The 17500-nt window shown below is 39.7% G+C and overlaps 3 protein-coding genes across 3 annotated transcripts in view; 2 read left to right on the top strand and 1 right to left on the bottom strand.

Moving 5' to 3' along the window:
- Positions 1–2127, top strand: part of LOC138003885 (tectonic-3-like) — a 23513-nt gene extending 21386 nt beyond the window's left edge. The window contains exon 14 of the mRNA XM_068850187.1: positions 86–2127. Coding sequence (XP_068706288.1) covers positions 86–253 — 168 coding nt within the window. The 3' untranslated portion in view covers positions 254–2127. The remainder of the gene's footprint in view (positions 1–85) is intronic.
- Positions 2128–2271: 144 nt separating this feature from the next.
- LOC137972231 (myosin heavy chain, cardiac muscle isoform-like) lies at positions 2272–8141 on the bottom strand. The gene is made up of 3 exons (XM_068819065.1): positions 7905–8141; positions 2783–6982; positions 2272–2421 (listed from the first exon to the last, which is right to left on the bottom strand). The coding sequence occupies exons 1-3, from the start codon at positions 8139–8141 to the stop codon at positions 2272–2274; spliced, it is 4587 nt and encodes a 1528-aa protein (XP_068675166.1).
- Positions 8142–8884: 743 nt separating this feature from the next.
- Positions 8885–17500, top strand: part of LOC138003832 (uncharacterized) — a 21592-nt gene continuing 12976 nt past the window's right edge. The window contains exons 1-4 of the mRNA XM_068850100.1: positions 8885–9307; positions 11884–12168; positions 13243–13608; positions 14439–14587. Coding sequence (XP_068706201.1) covers positions 9190–9307; positions 11884–12168; positions 13243–13608; positions 14439–14587 — 918 coding nt within the window. The 5' untranslated portion in view covers positions 8885–9189. The remainder of the gene's footprint in view (positions 9308–11883; positions 12169–13242; positions 13609–14438; positions 14588–17500) is intronic.

The following is a 17500-nucleotide window of genomic DNA, read 5'->3' as shown; positions in this document are numbered from 1 at the left end:
TGGCATTCCTACGGCGTGTCATTGTACTTGACGCGTACAGCTCTTTTGCTCTTATTGTGTTTAACACTGATTTATTGCTCTTCAGTGCACTGGAGCACAGTGCCAGCCTGGAAGCCGCAGTCCTGAGCAACAAGTTGAGGTGGTGACGTCAGTTGGATTCGTGGATGTATCAGACAAACCCATTGAGCAGGTCAAGCCACGTCCAACTTTCGAAGCTAAAGCGTCTTCGGATTTCTTCTTTCCTTTCTTTTGACAAAGGAGTCCTGCGCTGAAATTTTGAACTTTTGGCTTTGAGATTGTTATAAGAGGAACGTTGCAATGTGTCCCGACTTCGCGCGCTCTCATTACGTTTGTTCACGCATAACATAACGGACCCTGGAAAAGGGGAGTGTGGGGAGTAAAGCATTGGTGTGGGGTCCCCTGACCCCCTCGGGGACAACTTATTCCTCGTACTCAGCTTTTGATGGACCTGTCATTCGACGTTTTAAGCGCTTAGGAGATGGGAAAAGGAACATTACTGTTAAAAAGCAATAGGTTTCGATTTGACTCTTGACCAGAATCGCAAGTAATAAAATGCATGCGTACTTTTGATAACCGATACGGAGTTTCCTGTTGAGCCCAAGTGCCACAGCTACGTGTTCACAACATTAGAGATAACATTATCGTTCGCGTCATGTTAAGTTTGGGTTTTAGAAACTGCTTATGTTTGCTTGAAGAGGAGAGTTTGGGTCGACACTTTGTGGCGTTAGTGGCTTGAATATCCAGAAACAAGCGGTGTTAATACGCCTGAACCGGCTAAAACCGGCCAGACTTAGTATTTTACTCTGTCTAACGCCAGACGATTTTGCTCGTCAATGGGGATGGACGTCCCCATTAAAGTTGAATGTAACGCGACACTTCCTGCCGCTTACATGCCCCTCATTACGTGCAAACAGGACATTTGATCCATTGAAGGATTCCATTGACTTGAAAATTGCAGCGTACCAACTGAAAGAATTTCCAGGCATTAGTTAGGTTATGATATTTCAGAGTGATTACAAATATAATTTTTAATAGAGAGCTTTAGCAACGACGACGGCAACGGCGTCGAGAACATCGTCGTTAAATGTGAATTCGCGTTATTATACTCGCTTCGCGACCATTCCAAGAATTTTAACGTGACAAAGTTGCGACAAAACCTCAACAACGAAACTAGTATGAACGGCGCTCAATTTAAGGGAGAAAATGAAACTTTATCCTCAAGCGCTGACGTTCTCTTTAAAACCTCACATTTGGTCATTTCACGTTGTTGTTTTGCTGACGACGGCAAAGAAATAGACAAAAATGAAAAGATGCACGTGCAGAGCGTGCAAAGCTATTGCTTTTGCTCACTTAGGGCGCGTTCGATTGACCCTATTCCGGAATAAGAATGCGTAGATTGATGATTTAAAACGTTGTGTCTGGCGTTTTGAAGCAAGAAGGATAATAAAGATATGTTTAAAATAGCAATTTAGCAGGTGTTTGACAACTTTAATGTGAATCTCTGTAAAAAGAAAGGATTTCTAAGTTCTGTTCCATGTATTCCTATTCCGGAATACGGTCAATCGAACGCACCCTAAGTATGCAAATTTGTGACGTTCTCATAGCCCTCGCCGTTGTCTTTGCTGATACTCCCTATTGAATAAACAAGAATGGTATAATTATCATCCTTTTCTTTCAACCACAAAATCTTTCCAAATGACGAACTGTCAGCATTGTACTGTTTTACGTTCAAAGCATGGTAAACATACTTAAATTCTAGATGTTTTTTTCCCAGTGACAGGATGCTTTCAGTATGATCGATGTTATTTAGATCCGTTCCTATTTCTTCCGTTAATCGCTCTTTTTCTTGATGGCCTTAAACGCGAATGACAGTATCTATAACAGTGACCGTCGGCTTTTGTAACCGATGGTATTTTATTTATGCAATGTACAGGCTTTTGGCGTTAGAAATAATGTACATATGTTTTACGTATATTAAAGACAGCAATACATTTGCATATAAGAAGGCTGGAAAAGAAAGAAAGCTAACTGAGATCCTACTATCAACTGTACTTTATATCCAATCGTCTATCGTTCTGAAACAAATTAAAGGAACCAAAGTTTGAATCTCGCTTACTGTCTTCCCTATTTAATTTTTACCACATTATTCAGTATCTTAATGAGATCATCTCGCCTGGGCATCTTCTACCCAGATTAAGTGTCGTTGAACACAGTTCAAAGGAACATTTAACAGCATTTTCGTTTCACTTATCATTCGTTCATGTCATTCTGTGTTGCTTGTTCAGCTGATTCCTTGTTCTCGGGAGAAAGCTTAAATGACAGATTGGGAAACGCTTTGTCTTCCAGTGCTTTTTGAAGTCGATTATGTTCCGCTTTGAACGTACTTCCCTGTCTTCTTATCTGTGTTAAACGTAAGAAAAGAAATGATTGATTATTTTGTTAATTTTGGCAACATCCTTAACAATACAACGAAAAAATAGCCCGTTCCATTTATTACTTTGATTAGGGCGCCAGGTTTAGTACAATTGCCGTTGAGACCACCAGCAGGATTACTCCACCACGCCCTGGAAATAGCCTTTCAGTGAAGTTTCTTCACTCCTTGATTGTTAGATTTCTGGTGATTGGAATTTTTGCTTCCTATCAAATTCCTATACACAACCCCAAAAGCTTCAAGCCAAGATTCAAATATCACTGCGTATTGTTAAAGGCTTTTTTGACTCGTTTAATTATAGGATGAATTTGACTGGACTTTTAATCTTACCCGTCCTTTCTGCGTCACTGAAATCTTCACAATCTGCTGCATTTTTTCTTCTAGATCTAGTCTGCGCTTAACCTCTTCTTCAAGGGAAATTCTTAGATCCCTGACTCTTTCAGTTAGTCTGCTCCTGTCCTCAGTGAATGACTTAAAACTGATTGCCATTTTGCGCTCTTTGTCTTTGAGCTCGTTCTCCAGTTTTTCTTTCGCGTTTTCAAGCAAGAAGACCTTGGTAACCATGTTGTTTCCTTCGCGCTGATGTTTCTTCAACTCCTTGACTGTGGACTCGAATTCATTTCGCATCTCCAAAAGGTTACGATCAGCCTCGAATCTTTCTTTGCTTAACTCGTCTTGTAGCTCGTTGTTAACTTTCTGAACACATGAAAGTTTGGTTTCAAGGGCTACTCGTCTCTCTTCAAAACCAGCCAGGGTTTCCTGACGCTCTTCAAGCTTTCTTCTTAGTACTTTCAGTCTTTCCTCTGCTTTCGCAAGATCGTCTTTAAGCTTTGCCTTACAGCCTTGGAGTTCCGCGCAAAAAGAGCTTTCTTCTGCTAGCTGGTTATGCAACCAGGTATTTTCCTCTCTCAGATGGTTGTTTTCTTTTTCAAAGTGTTCTTCGAGTCGCTGGAATTTCCTTTTCCAACCCTTGATCGTTCTCTTCGCTTCAGCGTTTTGCATTAGCAACAAATTATCCGCGCTAAAACGTTGCTTAGCAGCGTCCATCTCTTCTTGAAGTTGAGTATTTTCAGTCATCAGTGCCTCTTCCATGTCATGGTATCGATTCAAAACTTCTTCTTTGCTCCTCAATGTTATTTTCAGTTCAGCATAACGTTCGTACAAATTCTGAATCTCCTTATTGGCTGTTACCTTGTCATTAATAGCCTCCCCTCGTAACACCTTCTGCCTCTCCTCGCAGACTTTCAGTTGTTCCTTGACATGACTAATCTTTTCTTCTGCCTTTTGCAGCTGCTCGTGCACGCCAGCATCCACGAGGGGTTTGAGATATTCATTCTGTTCTCTTGTTGATTGCAGCTCTACTGTTTGTTCAGCTAAGGATTGTTTCATACGATTCATTTCAACCGAAGTGGAATATTCAACTTCTTGGAGTACTTCTTTTAAAATAGATCTCACTTCATCTTTTCCCATTTGAGGCAAGATGACATCAGTATTCAAATTATTGATAACCAAGGGTGGTTGTGATGGCAACAAACACTTTTCCTTTGCTTCTAGAACAGTTTTGAGCGAAACTCTCAACTGCCTCCCTTCATCTAGTGCCGCTTCTTTGAGAGTCGCTGCATCTTTAAGTTTTTCCTTTAATATTGGTATCTGCCTTAATAACTCAGCATTCTCTTTCTCAAATTGTTCCAGTGACTGTTCCAAATTTTGTAGTTGCATGTCTTTTACTTCCGAAGCCTCCACTAGTCCCTGAATATCGTTTGTTATCAAGTTATAAGCGCGTTCTATTCTTCCGTGAATAGCTTCCAGGAATTTATTCATCTCTGTCATCTCTCTGACGTGTCGGCACGCGTCATCGCGGATGCTATCGTTTAGATGGTCATAGCTCTTTAGTCGTCGTTTTGCCTTTTGCAACTCATCACGCAAGGACTCCACTCTTTGGGCGAGTTCCTCTTTATCTCGTTGAAGCGTCATCACAGTATTCCGTAATTGCCTCTCGTGTTCCAAAGCTTCCTTTCTACCAGGATTGTCCTGCTCGACACGCGGCTCAGTAATCTTGGCAGGTGTTTGTACATGTACCCTCTCGACGGATTCACCATCTTTCCTTTTCTCTTTCCTGGAGGAGGTGATTGAAGAAGAAGAAGAACGAAGACGCCTACTGATGGCCTTAGCAATCAGCTTTCTCTTGGATTTACCAGTCTTCTTCGTACCCTTCATAGTGTGGTCACTTGAAGAAGCCAATGGTAACTCATGCACTTGTGAAGAGGTCGAATGTTCTACGCTTTCGTTGAGTTCTGACAACGTGGACTCGGATTTATCAGTTGATCTCGCCAACAAAACTTCGAGTTCTTGTTTTGCCTTCATCTCTTCTAAAAGATCATCCTTGGTTGCCTGAAGTAGCATTTTAAGCCGGTTATTCTCTTTCTCTAATGTAGTGGAAGTCTTGTTATACTGGTCGACTTCTTTCTTCAGTAAATTGTTAACTTCACACAGTTCACCAAACTGTACGGCGTACTCATCTAAATCTTGAACGCTTTTTTTCATAGCATTGTTAATGAAAGTCTCAACTTCATGCAGACGGTTCATTAGGTCTCCTTTGTGGTCATTTCTTTGATTGGTGAGAGATTGATGCCCGTTTTCTGCCGGCATTTTCCCTTCTTTCTTAGCTTTCAATTCGAAAAGCTCTTTCATTGCTTCCTGAAGTGACGACTGCAGATATTGTTCAGTCTCTTTGGCATTTTTAAGGTTTTTTTTGTCAACTTGTCGCTCTTGATTTGTGGTTTGGATTTCTATTTCGAAACACTTTACTTTCTCATACAAGGTCACCATTGCCGTTTCTAGGGACGCATTTTCTTGCCTTTTTATTTGAAATTCGTCGTAAAGCTCCTTCGTTACCAGAAACAGCTTCTCTTCCTTCTTCTTTGCTTGATCCAACGCTTCCTTCAATGATGTTGCTTCTTCTGTCGTAGAATTAAACCGTGCTTCAGCCTTCTCCGTTTCTTCTTTCAGTAAGATGCAGTGTTCATCAAGGTCGTCTTTGTCTCGTTTAGTCCTTTCTAAGGCCTCTTGCAAGTCTCGTACCTCATCTCGTAAGGCCATGTCCTTCTTTTGGGACTTCTTCTTGTATGCAACTAATTCGCGCTCTCTTCTTTTCAAGATCTCGTCTGTGCCGTTTTTTTCTTTATCGGAAAGACCATTGCTCATTTTCTTCTGCTCCTCCTTCTTTTCAAGTTCTTGCAGTTGCTCTTTAAGTACTTCGATTTCTACATCTTTGTCCTCGATTTCTTTTTTTGACGAGAGCCTCAGTTCTTCAAATTTTGCGTTCCTTACCTCAACCTCCTTTGCAAACTCACTCTCCTTTCTTCTAGCTTTTTCTATACGTCCTTGCAGATCATTTATCTTTTCTTCTTGCGAAGCATTTAATTGTTTGAGGTCTCGATTCTCTCGGAGGATGGATCTGCCTTTGGCGAGAACCCGCTCAATATTACCTAAGGCATTTTCTGTCTCCTCGGCGCAGGGCGATCCATTTTTCCATGTGCTAGAAATTTTCTCTTCCCTTTCTTCATTAAGAGAAAGGCTGACCCAAATGCGCTGAATCCTACCTTCGGTGGTGCAGAGGTCTTCTTCGATATCTTGCAGATTCTTTAGTTGTCGAATATTCTGCTCTTCCAATTCTACTATCTTTGATTTTTCGCGGCAGTATGCCTCGTAGATATCGTCTAAGAGAACTTTAGGCTCTTTTCTCACCAGCCATTCATTGACGTGCATTTTTGAGTCCACGTTTATTTTCCGCCAAATATCCCGAAGGCTCGACATTAAGTCTTTTGTCTCCTTTCGTTGACGATAGAAAAGTTCCTTCAAATTTATCATCTCACCATCTTGAGAGAGGTCATCCTCATTGCTCTCTTTTAGGCTTTCGCTGAATTTTCCAGAGCCGCTCATTTCGGAGTTGGTCTCTTCCACACTCGTGCAAGAAGAGAGATCTACTGTTCTAAAAGTCTGTTTAGTTTGGGCTGACACCACGTCGGCAATTTGGCCCATCAATTTGGCTGTCATCCTCTTGAGAGATTCTTGGTTACCCTCGAGTTCTGGTAGTTTGTTTTCGAGCTCCCTCTTTCGTTGCTCAGTGACAATTTTGACCTCGGACAGCTGTTGTTCCAGTCGATAAAGTTGTTCTTGCAAAGCGTCGTTCTGTTTCGCTAGAAACTGGACCTGAAGTTCTAATTCCTCTGAACGAGCTGATTCCTGTCTTAGGCTGTTGAGCAAGGTTTTCTCTCGTTCAAGGGAAGACTCTCGTTGAGCATGGAGCTCTTCTTCCTTGGTCCAGAGTTTGTGGAGAGCATTTTGAACGCTGGACTCGAGTTCTCCTTTTTCTGCCGTGATCTCTTCAACTTCTGTCATTTTCTCCGCAAGCATTTTCTTTAATCTGAGGATGTCATATTCGTATGCCTTTATCCTACCTGCCAGGTCCATTCCCAAAACTTGTCCAGTTTGTTCTGTAGAAGTTTCCTTTCGTTCATTTCCTCCACCCTGCAAAGCGACAAAAAACGACAAAATTAAATATATTTATCAGCCACTCCCCGAGGGGCTTTTCAGAATTGATAAATTGGAGGACTTTGTCCGGCTCCTTGTTGTGCAGTTTGCAATCAGTATTGTAAAAGAAAAGGTGCTTTATTCACTACAAGGTCTGTCAGGGGCTCGTTTCTTTCGGGCTCCAAAAGCCATTTCCTAACCCGGCCGCCATCCACTTTTTTTGATAAGATGGCCTTTTAACATGTTTTCAAGATATCGGAAAAAGCAAAATTATTGCGGATTTTGACGATCTCTCCGTTCTCAAGATATACAAGAAATTGCGACACCCGAAAAAAGTCCGAAAAGTTTCGAGGAACGGGTTCCAGGGGCTCGTTTCTCGAAAGTCCCGAAAGTTCTTGGGTCCTTTTCGGGTGTCACAATCTGTTTCTAAGTTATCAAACTTCACAGTCATTTTCTTTTTGCGATTATGAAAACTAGTCAAAAGAACAGCGTATCGAAACAAGCGAATGGTAGTTTCGTGAATGGCTTCTCCGGCCCGGGGTGCAGGGATGGGGCCCGGGTTCGATTCCCAGACTCGGCGTCATATCTGGGTTGAGTTTGTCAGTGGTTCTCTACTCTGCATCGAGAGGTTTCCTTCGGGTACTCCGGTTTCCCCTCTCCTCAAAAACCAACATTTGACTTGGTTTTGTACCTGCCCTTCCTTCAGTGGGTGGGCATACTTTTGATATTTTAATTTGCAGCAACTATTTAAAATTTTCAGCAACTTTTTTTTATTTGCAGCAATCTTTAATTTGCAGCATGTCCCTTGTGGGCCACCCTACTCATAACTTTCAGACACAAATAGAATTCGACACTGACCGGCAGTGGTCAGCTTATTATTCCAATTATTGCATGTACGCCACATTACCATTTCACAAACCTCGTTGCCAGTCGAGTTGATTTCTTGCTGGCCTACTCTAACAGTGGGTGTATTTTCCACTTTGCTTTGTTCTTGTCTTTCTTTATCAACTGAGTGAAAAGGCTTCACGAAGCATTGGTAATTGCTAAGATCATCTGCGATGGCTCTCTGCAACTGAAGCAGGGAGACACTTTCCTCATCACTCTGGGCAGTTGAATGCTGAGATCCATCCTCTTCAGATGATAACGAATGGTCCATTCTCAGAACGGGAAAGAACTTTTAAGTTTTGTGTGAACGGTGACTCTCCTGCAGAACACTGTAAAACTTTTCTTCAATGATCTTTGTAGTGGGTCATCACGTTTGTTCGTCACTAATTGACAACTTCTAATTTTTTGATGTCATGGGAACGGTTTTGCCAAAGAAACTACAAGGTTTTCCACAACAACCAGACACAATTAACAGTTATCCACCGAAGGCGAGGTGAATATCAGTGAATAAAAACCGAGACAAAGTCGAGGTTTTTATTCACCGAGCCTGAGGATAATTATTGTTTTAGTATTATTACATAGCTGATTAATTGAAAAGATATGCATTTTCTTTAAAACAATTAATTAATTAATTTCTTCGACTGTCACCTCGACAATACGGCTTGCGGCCATTTTGAAACCGCCTTATCCGGCGGAATCCCCGCTAATCCGCCTCTTCTGCAGGTTAACCTGGAAACCTTGGCTAAACCGCGTAGGTTAAGTAGGTTATTATCGCGTAATAGTCATCTCAAGTGCAACCAATCAGCGTAGAGAATTTTCAATAACCACCTATGTAAGTAATTTGTTTTATTCCTAGAGGTACCGATTCCGTCAACCTTTGAAATTGTGGTCGATAAACCCAAATTTTAAGCGCAGGAATTGATAGAACTCTGTGAATTTCCGCACGAGCTCATTTTCTCCCAGTCTCTCACCGGTAAATTGAGTCCAGTCTACGTACTAATTAATTGCGCAAAATGCAAAATGGCGACGAAAGGTAAACATGTCGTTCCTCGCATAATATTCTCGAGAATACGTAAATTCCTCCTTAAAATTGAAGATCGACAACGGGGAAACGAGTTGGTATTACGCGAACTAGAAATTGGCTCTTGTAAACTCTCTTTTTCGCCTCATTTTTAAATAGTGGATGAGTCAAGTGGAGGTGATAATATGCCGGGGTTTTTAATACTTAAGATGCAAATGTATCCAGTCAACTATGGCAACGATATAGTTCCAGGGAATATTGCTGCACAGTCGCAGAATGATCCTAGCCATGTCGAAACATGGCATTTACTCAGACGATCTTTCGCATTGTTTTGGGTGTATTGTCCATTTTCGAAGGCTTCAAAGAAGTCAGCTGTGGTAGTGACTCTGTGTTTCATAGAAACAAAATTTCTGCAGGTAAGATGGTGTCTGTGGTTAAGTCTGGGTTGGCGATGATTACTAAGCGCGTTAAAGCTGTAGAATCAAGATTTTAGTAGTTAGCGATCGCACTAAAGCTTGTTTTGATGTGATTGTTGACCTCCGGTAGCGCTCGTGTAAGCTAATAAGGTACTTAAGTACCACGATAGGTACTTAATTTAAAGCTAAAAGGACAATCGGTTTTCTCAGAAAAATCCTTCACCCTACATAATGTAAATTTGTACGTGTTTTACAGTCGGCCAAGAGAAAATGTAAATCCTTTAAAATGTAATGAAGATCAGCGTACGTATTACGGCGACATTAAATGATTATTAGCAACTTGTTAGCACAAAGGGCACCAACTGACAACGATTACATGTATTTGGAACTAGTGCGAATGTGTTGCTCTCTTGGGAAAACTAGCCTTTTATGTGAATTACAAACGTTCATTTACATTGATCGATTTTGATTCATTTGATGTAATCAGTAATGTAATTATTGCCCCTTGAGTGCCTGCAATCTGGGTTTTGGTGGTTGATCCGATTTCCTGTCTAAGAGTTCGATGTGCATAGATTGAATTGAATCAAAGCTGCAACATTCCATATTCTGCCTCCTTGGGTGATGATTTTAGTCTTTGTGTCGTCAGAAATATGTAAAATGGAGGAGTGTCAACATTAAGATTTTGCATTTTATTTTTCACTATCAGTTCAAAATGATGGGAAAGAAGGGCTCATCTTTCATATACTGGATCCCAAATAATAATTATACACTGTAATCTCCATAGAGCGATTTTCAATTGAGTGTCGTAAAACCAAAACCAGAGTAATTACTTTGGCCAATCAAAAAGGACGGAGACAATCCAGCAAACCAATCAAAACTCGAAGTAATTACACGTAGCTGACACAAAGCGCGGGAAAATGAGCACGCGTGAGCCACGATTGGTTTTGGTTTCACTTCTGATTGGTTGAAAAAATGGCGAGAGAACTTTGAACCAATCACTGAGTGAAGTAATTATAAACCAAAGTAATTATCTAATTACTTTCGACACTCAATTGAAAACCGCTCTAAAACAAAAAACAAAACCAATATGGAAATACCTAATCAGAAATTCCTAATCAGAATATTAATGGTTCTTTAAAAGAGTCTTGCGCCATTTATTTAGTCAGTTATATGAAAGTCTACAGGGGCACCCAACGAGAATATAGTTCAAAACCACTTAAACATAGCATTGTTTAACGTATTTTAGTATTTAAATTGTAGATATAGGCATGTTTTTATTCCCTAAGATTTTTTATCTGTTTGGATTTCCTAGCTGAAAGTCTAGTGGTCTGAAAATTTTAGGGATCAAAATTTACTTTTTCGAAAATTTTAGCCAGAAAAATGGCTCCCGAAAATTCTTGGTGACCTTTTTGAGGTAAAAATCTGTTAAAAATGGGCAATTATACCATTTTTTAGATGTTCGAAAATCTTAGGACGGGCAGGCGAGCAATAAATTTTACAACAAGTTTTCCGAAAATTCTAGATCTCAAATCGTCTTCCGAACAGATATTTTCCGAAAATTGACATTGGGTGCCCCTGAGTCTACACCAAATGAGTGAGGCTGACATCTAGTTTAAATATCCAAAGGAAAAAAATTTATTGAGGATTTCAAGATCAAACAATAGTAGTAACATTTGTTCATGCTTGTTAGAGCTATATCAGCACTTCCAATCACTGTAAGATGCAAAAAGATGATAATAATATTATTGTTGTCCCCCTCTTCTGCGTAGGGTGCATAAGGTGCCTCCTTTGAAAGGATCTTGGCAAAAAATACCCTGTGTTCCAAGCTCCTCGTTATCCTGCTGTTTGCACAAGCTTTGGAAGCTCTCGTCCATTTCGCTTTTTCTGTCTTGTAGTGTGGGACAAATTTATTATTCCCACAAATGTACTGGAGCTTGGAGGGAAGCCATTCTTTTGATAAACTGTTTGGCTATATTCCAGCCAATTTTAATTAAGCACCTTCTGAAAATTGCTATCGCTAATGATTGCAATGCCACCCAGAATCCCTTTGCACTTTTAAAGGGGAGGGTTGTTGGAGGCACGGTGGCCTCATGGTTTATAGTGCTCTTGACTCCGGATCGAGTGGTCCAGGTTTGGGTCCTGGCCAGGCACATTGTGTTGTGTTCTTGGGAAAGACACTTTACTCTCACGGTGCCTCTGTATAAATCGGTACCAGCGAATTTAATGCTGGGGGTAACCCTGCAATGTACTGGCATCCCATCCAGTGGGAGAAGAAATACTCCTAGTCGCTTCGTGTTACAAAAACCCGAGATAAGCGCCGGCTTGATGGGCCTTCTAGGCTTGTAGCAGACTTTACCTTACCTACCTCTTCTGAAAGGCCTCCACAGAGCCATCAATCACTTCTGTGTTTGTTATAATTTAAAAGAATGCTTTTCCTGACTTGATTTGACTGGATTTGCGTTAATTGTTAACTTCAGTTTACAGTGTCTCCAATTAGCGCTCCAGCGCTAGAACGACTAGACACTTAAATAAAGTTCCTTGCCTTTCCTTTCCTAAAAGTTACAATGTTTTTTTAGAATTACAGTTGAGCACATCAAGTGAGACAATAATCAGAGTAGGAGAGCGGCTTGTGTTAAACTGTGCTCTTGTGGGAACAAAAAATTTATCCACCTACCTGTACCATTTGTCATGGTTTTATGGAACAGAGCAGCTAAAGAATGTGACAGAGAAGCTGAGCAATGGGACAGTTCAGCTGGTTATAGATCATGTCAGATGGAGCAATAATGGAACTTATGCATGTAAAGAAACCAGTGAGAACAACACCAGTATTGAACCCAAGTATGTCCAGGTGAAAGTAGGAGGTGAGTTGTCTTGCTTTCTCATTGTGTGCTGTACTTACAAGTACCATTAATTAACTAAAGGTACTTTAAAAGTGGTAGCAAATTTGTTACGTTAATTTGTATATATAATAGGACTACATGCTGTCCAATTTGGAAATAATTGGATGAGAAAAATTCTGAGGACAGCCAAAATTGGACGAGGCCATAGGCCGAGTCCAAGTTGGCAGTCCGAGGAATTTTTTTAATCCAATTATTTCCAAATTGGATGAGCATGTAGTTCTGTTACCTATTACTTATATAGCATCCAAAGAACATTGTCAAGCTTGTGTTCAGGAATCTCCTTAAGCTTTCTTACTTCACTTCGCTCAGCATGCCACAGGTCAAACACTTAAACCCAATTTAATTTTTTGTGCTTCTTTGAGTATTCTTTTTCTGATTATTCTCCCTCATCTCGAGTAAATCAGTAGCATAGATCTATCTCTGGAAACCTAGCTGAAGACTCCATTTGAAACTCTGTGTCGTCAAAAAGGTGGAGAGAAAAGTCAGAAAATTTGGCCATTACCAGCACAAAACAAAACCCTGCGAGCGATGATCGCTAGCTGATGTTTGAAAGCAGTGATAATAGCTACAACCTGATTGGCCAATATTCAGTTCATTTATTTATCTTGACATTTGATTGGTTGATGGAAAGTATTCAGATTTTCCTCAAATTGGACGGTTTGTTCAAAGCTGAAGGAAACGTTCCAGCAAAAACTATCCAATTAATTTTAAATTTGGACAGTTGGCAAGAATTAATAAAAAATAGTCAAAAGATCAGTTGGCAATATTGGATTTTGATGCAGCTATATAATTATGTATAGAATTCTGATGTCGTAATATCTTTATACTTATTAGTATGTGTACTTATTAGTGATATTGTTTATACTTGTTAGTATCTTTGTTGTACTTATTAGCAACCTTGTTATGTTTTAACATACAATGGTGTAAAAAAGTGTAAAATTAGTTGAAGAAATTACAGTGCGTTACAAAGCTCTTGAAAAGTATACCGTAATGGTGACTTGAGTTAATTTTGACTGCAAATTTTTTTCTATCCAGATATTCCCAGTTCCCCTAGAAATGTGTGGACAAATAATGTTGAATTTGAGACAAGAATTCACTGGACTTCTCCCAGGCAGTCAGGACAGCTACCACTACACTATGTTGTCAAAGCACAGTGCAAGAATAAAACACGACCTATCATTCCTCACTGTCAGTCACCTTCTTTCACTATCTGTGATATGCCTCTTGAGATTAAATCTTTACCAGGATCTAATCCTCTCAAGTGGTATTGTATTGCAAGGGGAGGTAGTCTTTTTCAAGACGTTGTAGTCTATGACATCTTTGTTGAAGTTGGAAATGCCCTGGGCTGGAACCAAAGCAACCCTGTTGAACTCAAGGCTAACTTGTTTGATGAACTTGAAAGTAAGTTTGTTTTAGATATATATAGTTACAAAGTCTTGTAGTTTTTAAACCCTTTCACACCCAAACCAGCCTAAACCAGCTCTGTCTAACACCAGACGATTTTACTCGTCAATGGGGAAGCCCTAGGAGACAATGGGTTAATACTTCCCCCTTGCACTCTAGGCATGGTTTTAACAGCCTTTTCTACTTCATGTATTCTCCGAAATCGTCCCACATACAGGTACATTGTGTTGTTTTCAGAAGCTTTCGATTAAAATTTCACTTACTGGCTTTGAAAGACGGGAAAACTAGTCATACTTTGATCCATAACTGACCAGTAAAGGGCAATGGGTTCGATACCGGGTTTACGTCACAGACTGCTTTGCATTTTTACAAACTAAGGAAGTTCCAAATTTCGTAAAGAACTTAAGGAAACAGAGCTTACATTTTCACTCATGTCCAGAAATGCACCTAATTAGATGCACGTCCAATTTTGACGTTCAACATGAAGTGTCCCTTTAAGTGTAAGCAATTGCTACCTATTTTCAACAACAAGGTAAGGATAATTAGGTTAGCATTATTTTTAGCTTTGGGCAAATGCAGCAGTTAATCTTTACTTAAAGAGCAGCATTTGGGGGACACTTTGTGATGTTTTTTGTCTGTATTCTGCAACATGAGTGATGTTTAAGTTGGGGGAAAAGAGCAATGGGACACTTCCTGATGCTTATTGAAATCTGCGTGCATCTAATTTGGGGCGTTTCTGGGCATATCTGCACATTTTACTTGTTTCAAATTATTATTTAATATTGCAACACACAATGATGGGTACAATATATTTTTTTGTAATTCAGCAACTCCCCTACCGGCTAGAAATTTTTTTGCCAAGGAGATGTCCCTAGCTGGTACAGTGAAGTTGTCATGGGAAATTTCTGAGGAGCCACAAACTTTTTTGGTTCAATATACTATTCTTTATTACAGAGAAGGGGACAGCAGCAACAAGGTATTTATGATAAATTTTCAAGCAAAGTGATTGTTTGACTTAAGGATGGTGCCTACTATTGTTATTGTGCATATGTTCTGCGCATCTCGAGATACTCGGATTTCCTATCGGCGGTGCTTATTAATACCCAAACTCAACAAATAAGTTGATCATGTCAGTTTAGCATTACACTTTTGTATTTTTTTAAATATTAGTTATACAGGGATATTTTTGCGTGGGTCAAAACTACCGTATTTACCCGTGTATAAGTCGATCCCATGTATAAGTCGACCCCCCATTTTTGATGGCAAAAAAAGCAATTTCTTAATTTCTTTGCTAAATGTTCATGGGATATTAATCTTGCATTCTTCGATTTCTGGAACTGTGGATTCACAAACAATTAAGGCCCTCAATCGCTTAATAGTTTTGTGGTTCAGCGGTTGTTGTATGTGCGGGCATTTTGTCCTTGAATTTCGAAAAAGTTCTCAGAAAATCGAACATGTAAACCTCAAACTAACCTGTTTCGTTGTTCAAGGATAAAGGGCTTTAGAGGATAAGCACAACATCACAGAAGCAGGAGTCAATCTTTGAAAATAACTTCAAAAACGATGCGAAATGTGCAAGGTTTAATTGGTGCTTGACTTATAATTTATCACATGGCAAACGAAACAAAACTCATAAACCAAACAATACAAAGTTTGCAAAAGCATTTAAATCATCCAGGTTTGTATAAAGAATAAAAAACAATCATTAGCAACCAGCATTTTCAGGCAAAACGAGTGACGATCATGCTTGCACGCAAACACGAGGAATTGTGCCAGGTTACTAAGCCGTTGAAGGATCGCATTTTATTTGAAGAAACAAGAAAGTTTTTTAGAGCTTTCCGCCTTTGGAAAACGAAAATTTCCATAGTCTATTTCATATTTGTGCTTGTGAGTATCTTCAACATTTAAAGTAAAACAAATCCTTTTTCATTTCAACTGGAATTGCTTAATTACATTCATTTTAAAGTCTTGCGTCATTCATTTTGAAGTATTTCGTCCACTGTGTTCGTTATGCCCAACGACCACATTATGATGTTTATTTTGAATAAATTATTTAGCTGGAACTTGGCTCGAAATCTTTGACCCATGTATAAGTCGAGGGCGATTTTTGGAGCTTCTTTTGAGGCCATAAAAGGTCGACTTATACACGGGTAAATACGGTATGTGGAGAAAGCAGAACTTAGCAAAATTACCGGTAGTGCTCTTGGTATCCAAAAAAAAAAATTTGGGGGTAACCATGCATTTTTAGGGATAATTAAGCTTCAATTTGTCAAATTATGCCATACTTTGCTTTGTTTTTTTAAGCTTTTTACAAATATTGTTGATTAATTATCTTCAAAAAATGCGTGGTTACCCCCAATCTTCCTTTTGGATTTCAATAATGCTTGTTAAGATCTGCTTTTCCCAGGCACATATTCAGTAAACCGGGCAAAAATACCTTTGAATTTAAGTAGGCACTGTCCTTAAGATTAATTTTAAGGATAATTGAGACATGAATGTGAGAAGATCTCATGCTATCATTGAGGACCAGGTACCAGGCATTAATTTCCCTGGCTTAAGTAAGCAGTTTTTATGCCATGCAACTTTAGGAGCAACAAGCAGTAAAAACAACTAAGTACTCTCTTCCCCAACTACAATTTCAATTTTCCTGCCAGTGCTTCAAAGTCAGAGACACCTAAGTTGCCATTATCTTTCGTGCTAAATCACAAGGATCCACACATATCTTTTAATTTAAAGTTCTAAACTGACTTTTAAACTAAGTGGAGCAACTGAAGAACAATGAAGATTTTGAAAGAAAAAAATGGCTGCACAGAATGTGTTACATTTTGCATTGCCATTAATAATAATTATAATAATAATTTATTGTCACCTACCTCTTTTTTCTGTTTCAGTATACTGCCCTGGGAGGAGGGGGGGGGGACTCCCATATAAAAAGGGGAGGGGTGCTCGTCGCAAATTTTAAATTAAATCCCTAAAAGAGACCATATTAAAACACAGATAAATAAAAAATTCAGTGACTTTTAATGATGGCAAAGACGTTATCATGTAATACTTTCACCTACGTGAAGAAAGATAAAAGCGCAAATACCGTAAAGTTCCGATAGTAACGACCCCCCGAAAGTAGCAACCCCCCGAAATTAACGTCAATTTTTTGTGGCTGCTAGTAAATCCCGAAAGTAGCGATCCCCCGAAAGTAGCGACCCCCCCGAAAGTAGCGACCCCTCCCGAAAGTAGTGATCACCCCCCCCCCCCCCCCCCCCCACAAAAGTAGCGAGACCAAGTTTTTTTAAATTGTATTCCGTATACCTTTAATTTGTCAATCAACAGTCAAAATTATAATGTACAATACCGTAATACGTTCACAATAAGGCACTTAAATTTGCAACAAGGGGAACAGTTCACTGATGTAGTGATGTAAGCACGTAAACCGGTATAATTTCGTATTAACAACAGGAACGTTTCTTCAAATTTATATTAAAAACTCTGTGTAGTTTTCGTCGATTATCATTAACATGAACGTCTTTGTTCCAATTAAATGACACTGAGATACAAAATTAAACGTAGCGGTGCATCATGCAGTACAATCGAAGCAGTTTAGCTTTCCTCATCTGAGTCACTGAAGAACTCGATCTCCTCTATATCAGCTGATTCACCCATGCGGTAGTCCGGTAAACCATCGATATTTATTTCACTGTCCCTGCTACCGGAAATGGGCAGTGAAATTCCACATTTCACAAATGAGCGAATAACCGTGTCTTTCAGCCGGCGCGAGGTCTCTTGCCATGCCGTACCCACCCATTTCGTGAAAAGCACACGCCGATCACCAGCAGTCACTTTTCCCGTCATAAATTGCTCTGGATTTGTGGACAAGTGTTCCGTGGCTAGTCTG

This window comes from Montipora foliosa, chromosome 1 (assembly GCF_036669935.1).
Source record: "Montipora foliosa isolate CH-2021 chromosome 1, ASM3666993v2, whole genome shotgun sequence".
NCBI classification, from domain to species: domain Eukaryota; kingdom Metazoa; phylum Cnidaria; class Anthozoa; order Scleractinia; family Acroporidae; genus Montipora; species Montipora foliosa.
The sequence above is the reverse complement of the archived record's forward strand: the minus strand, read 5'-3'. Positions and strand labels throughout refer to the sequence as shown.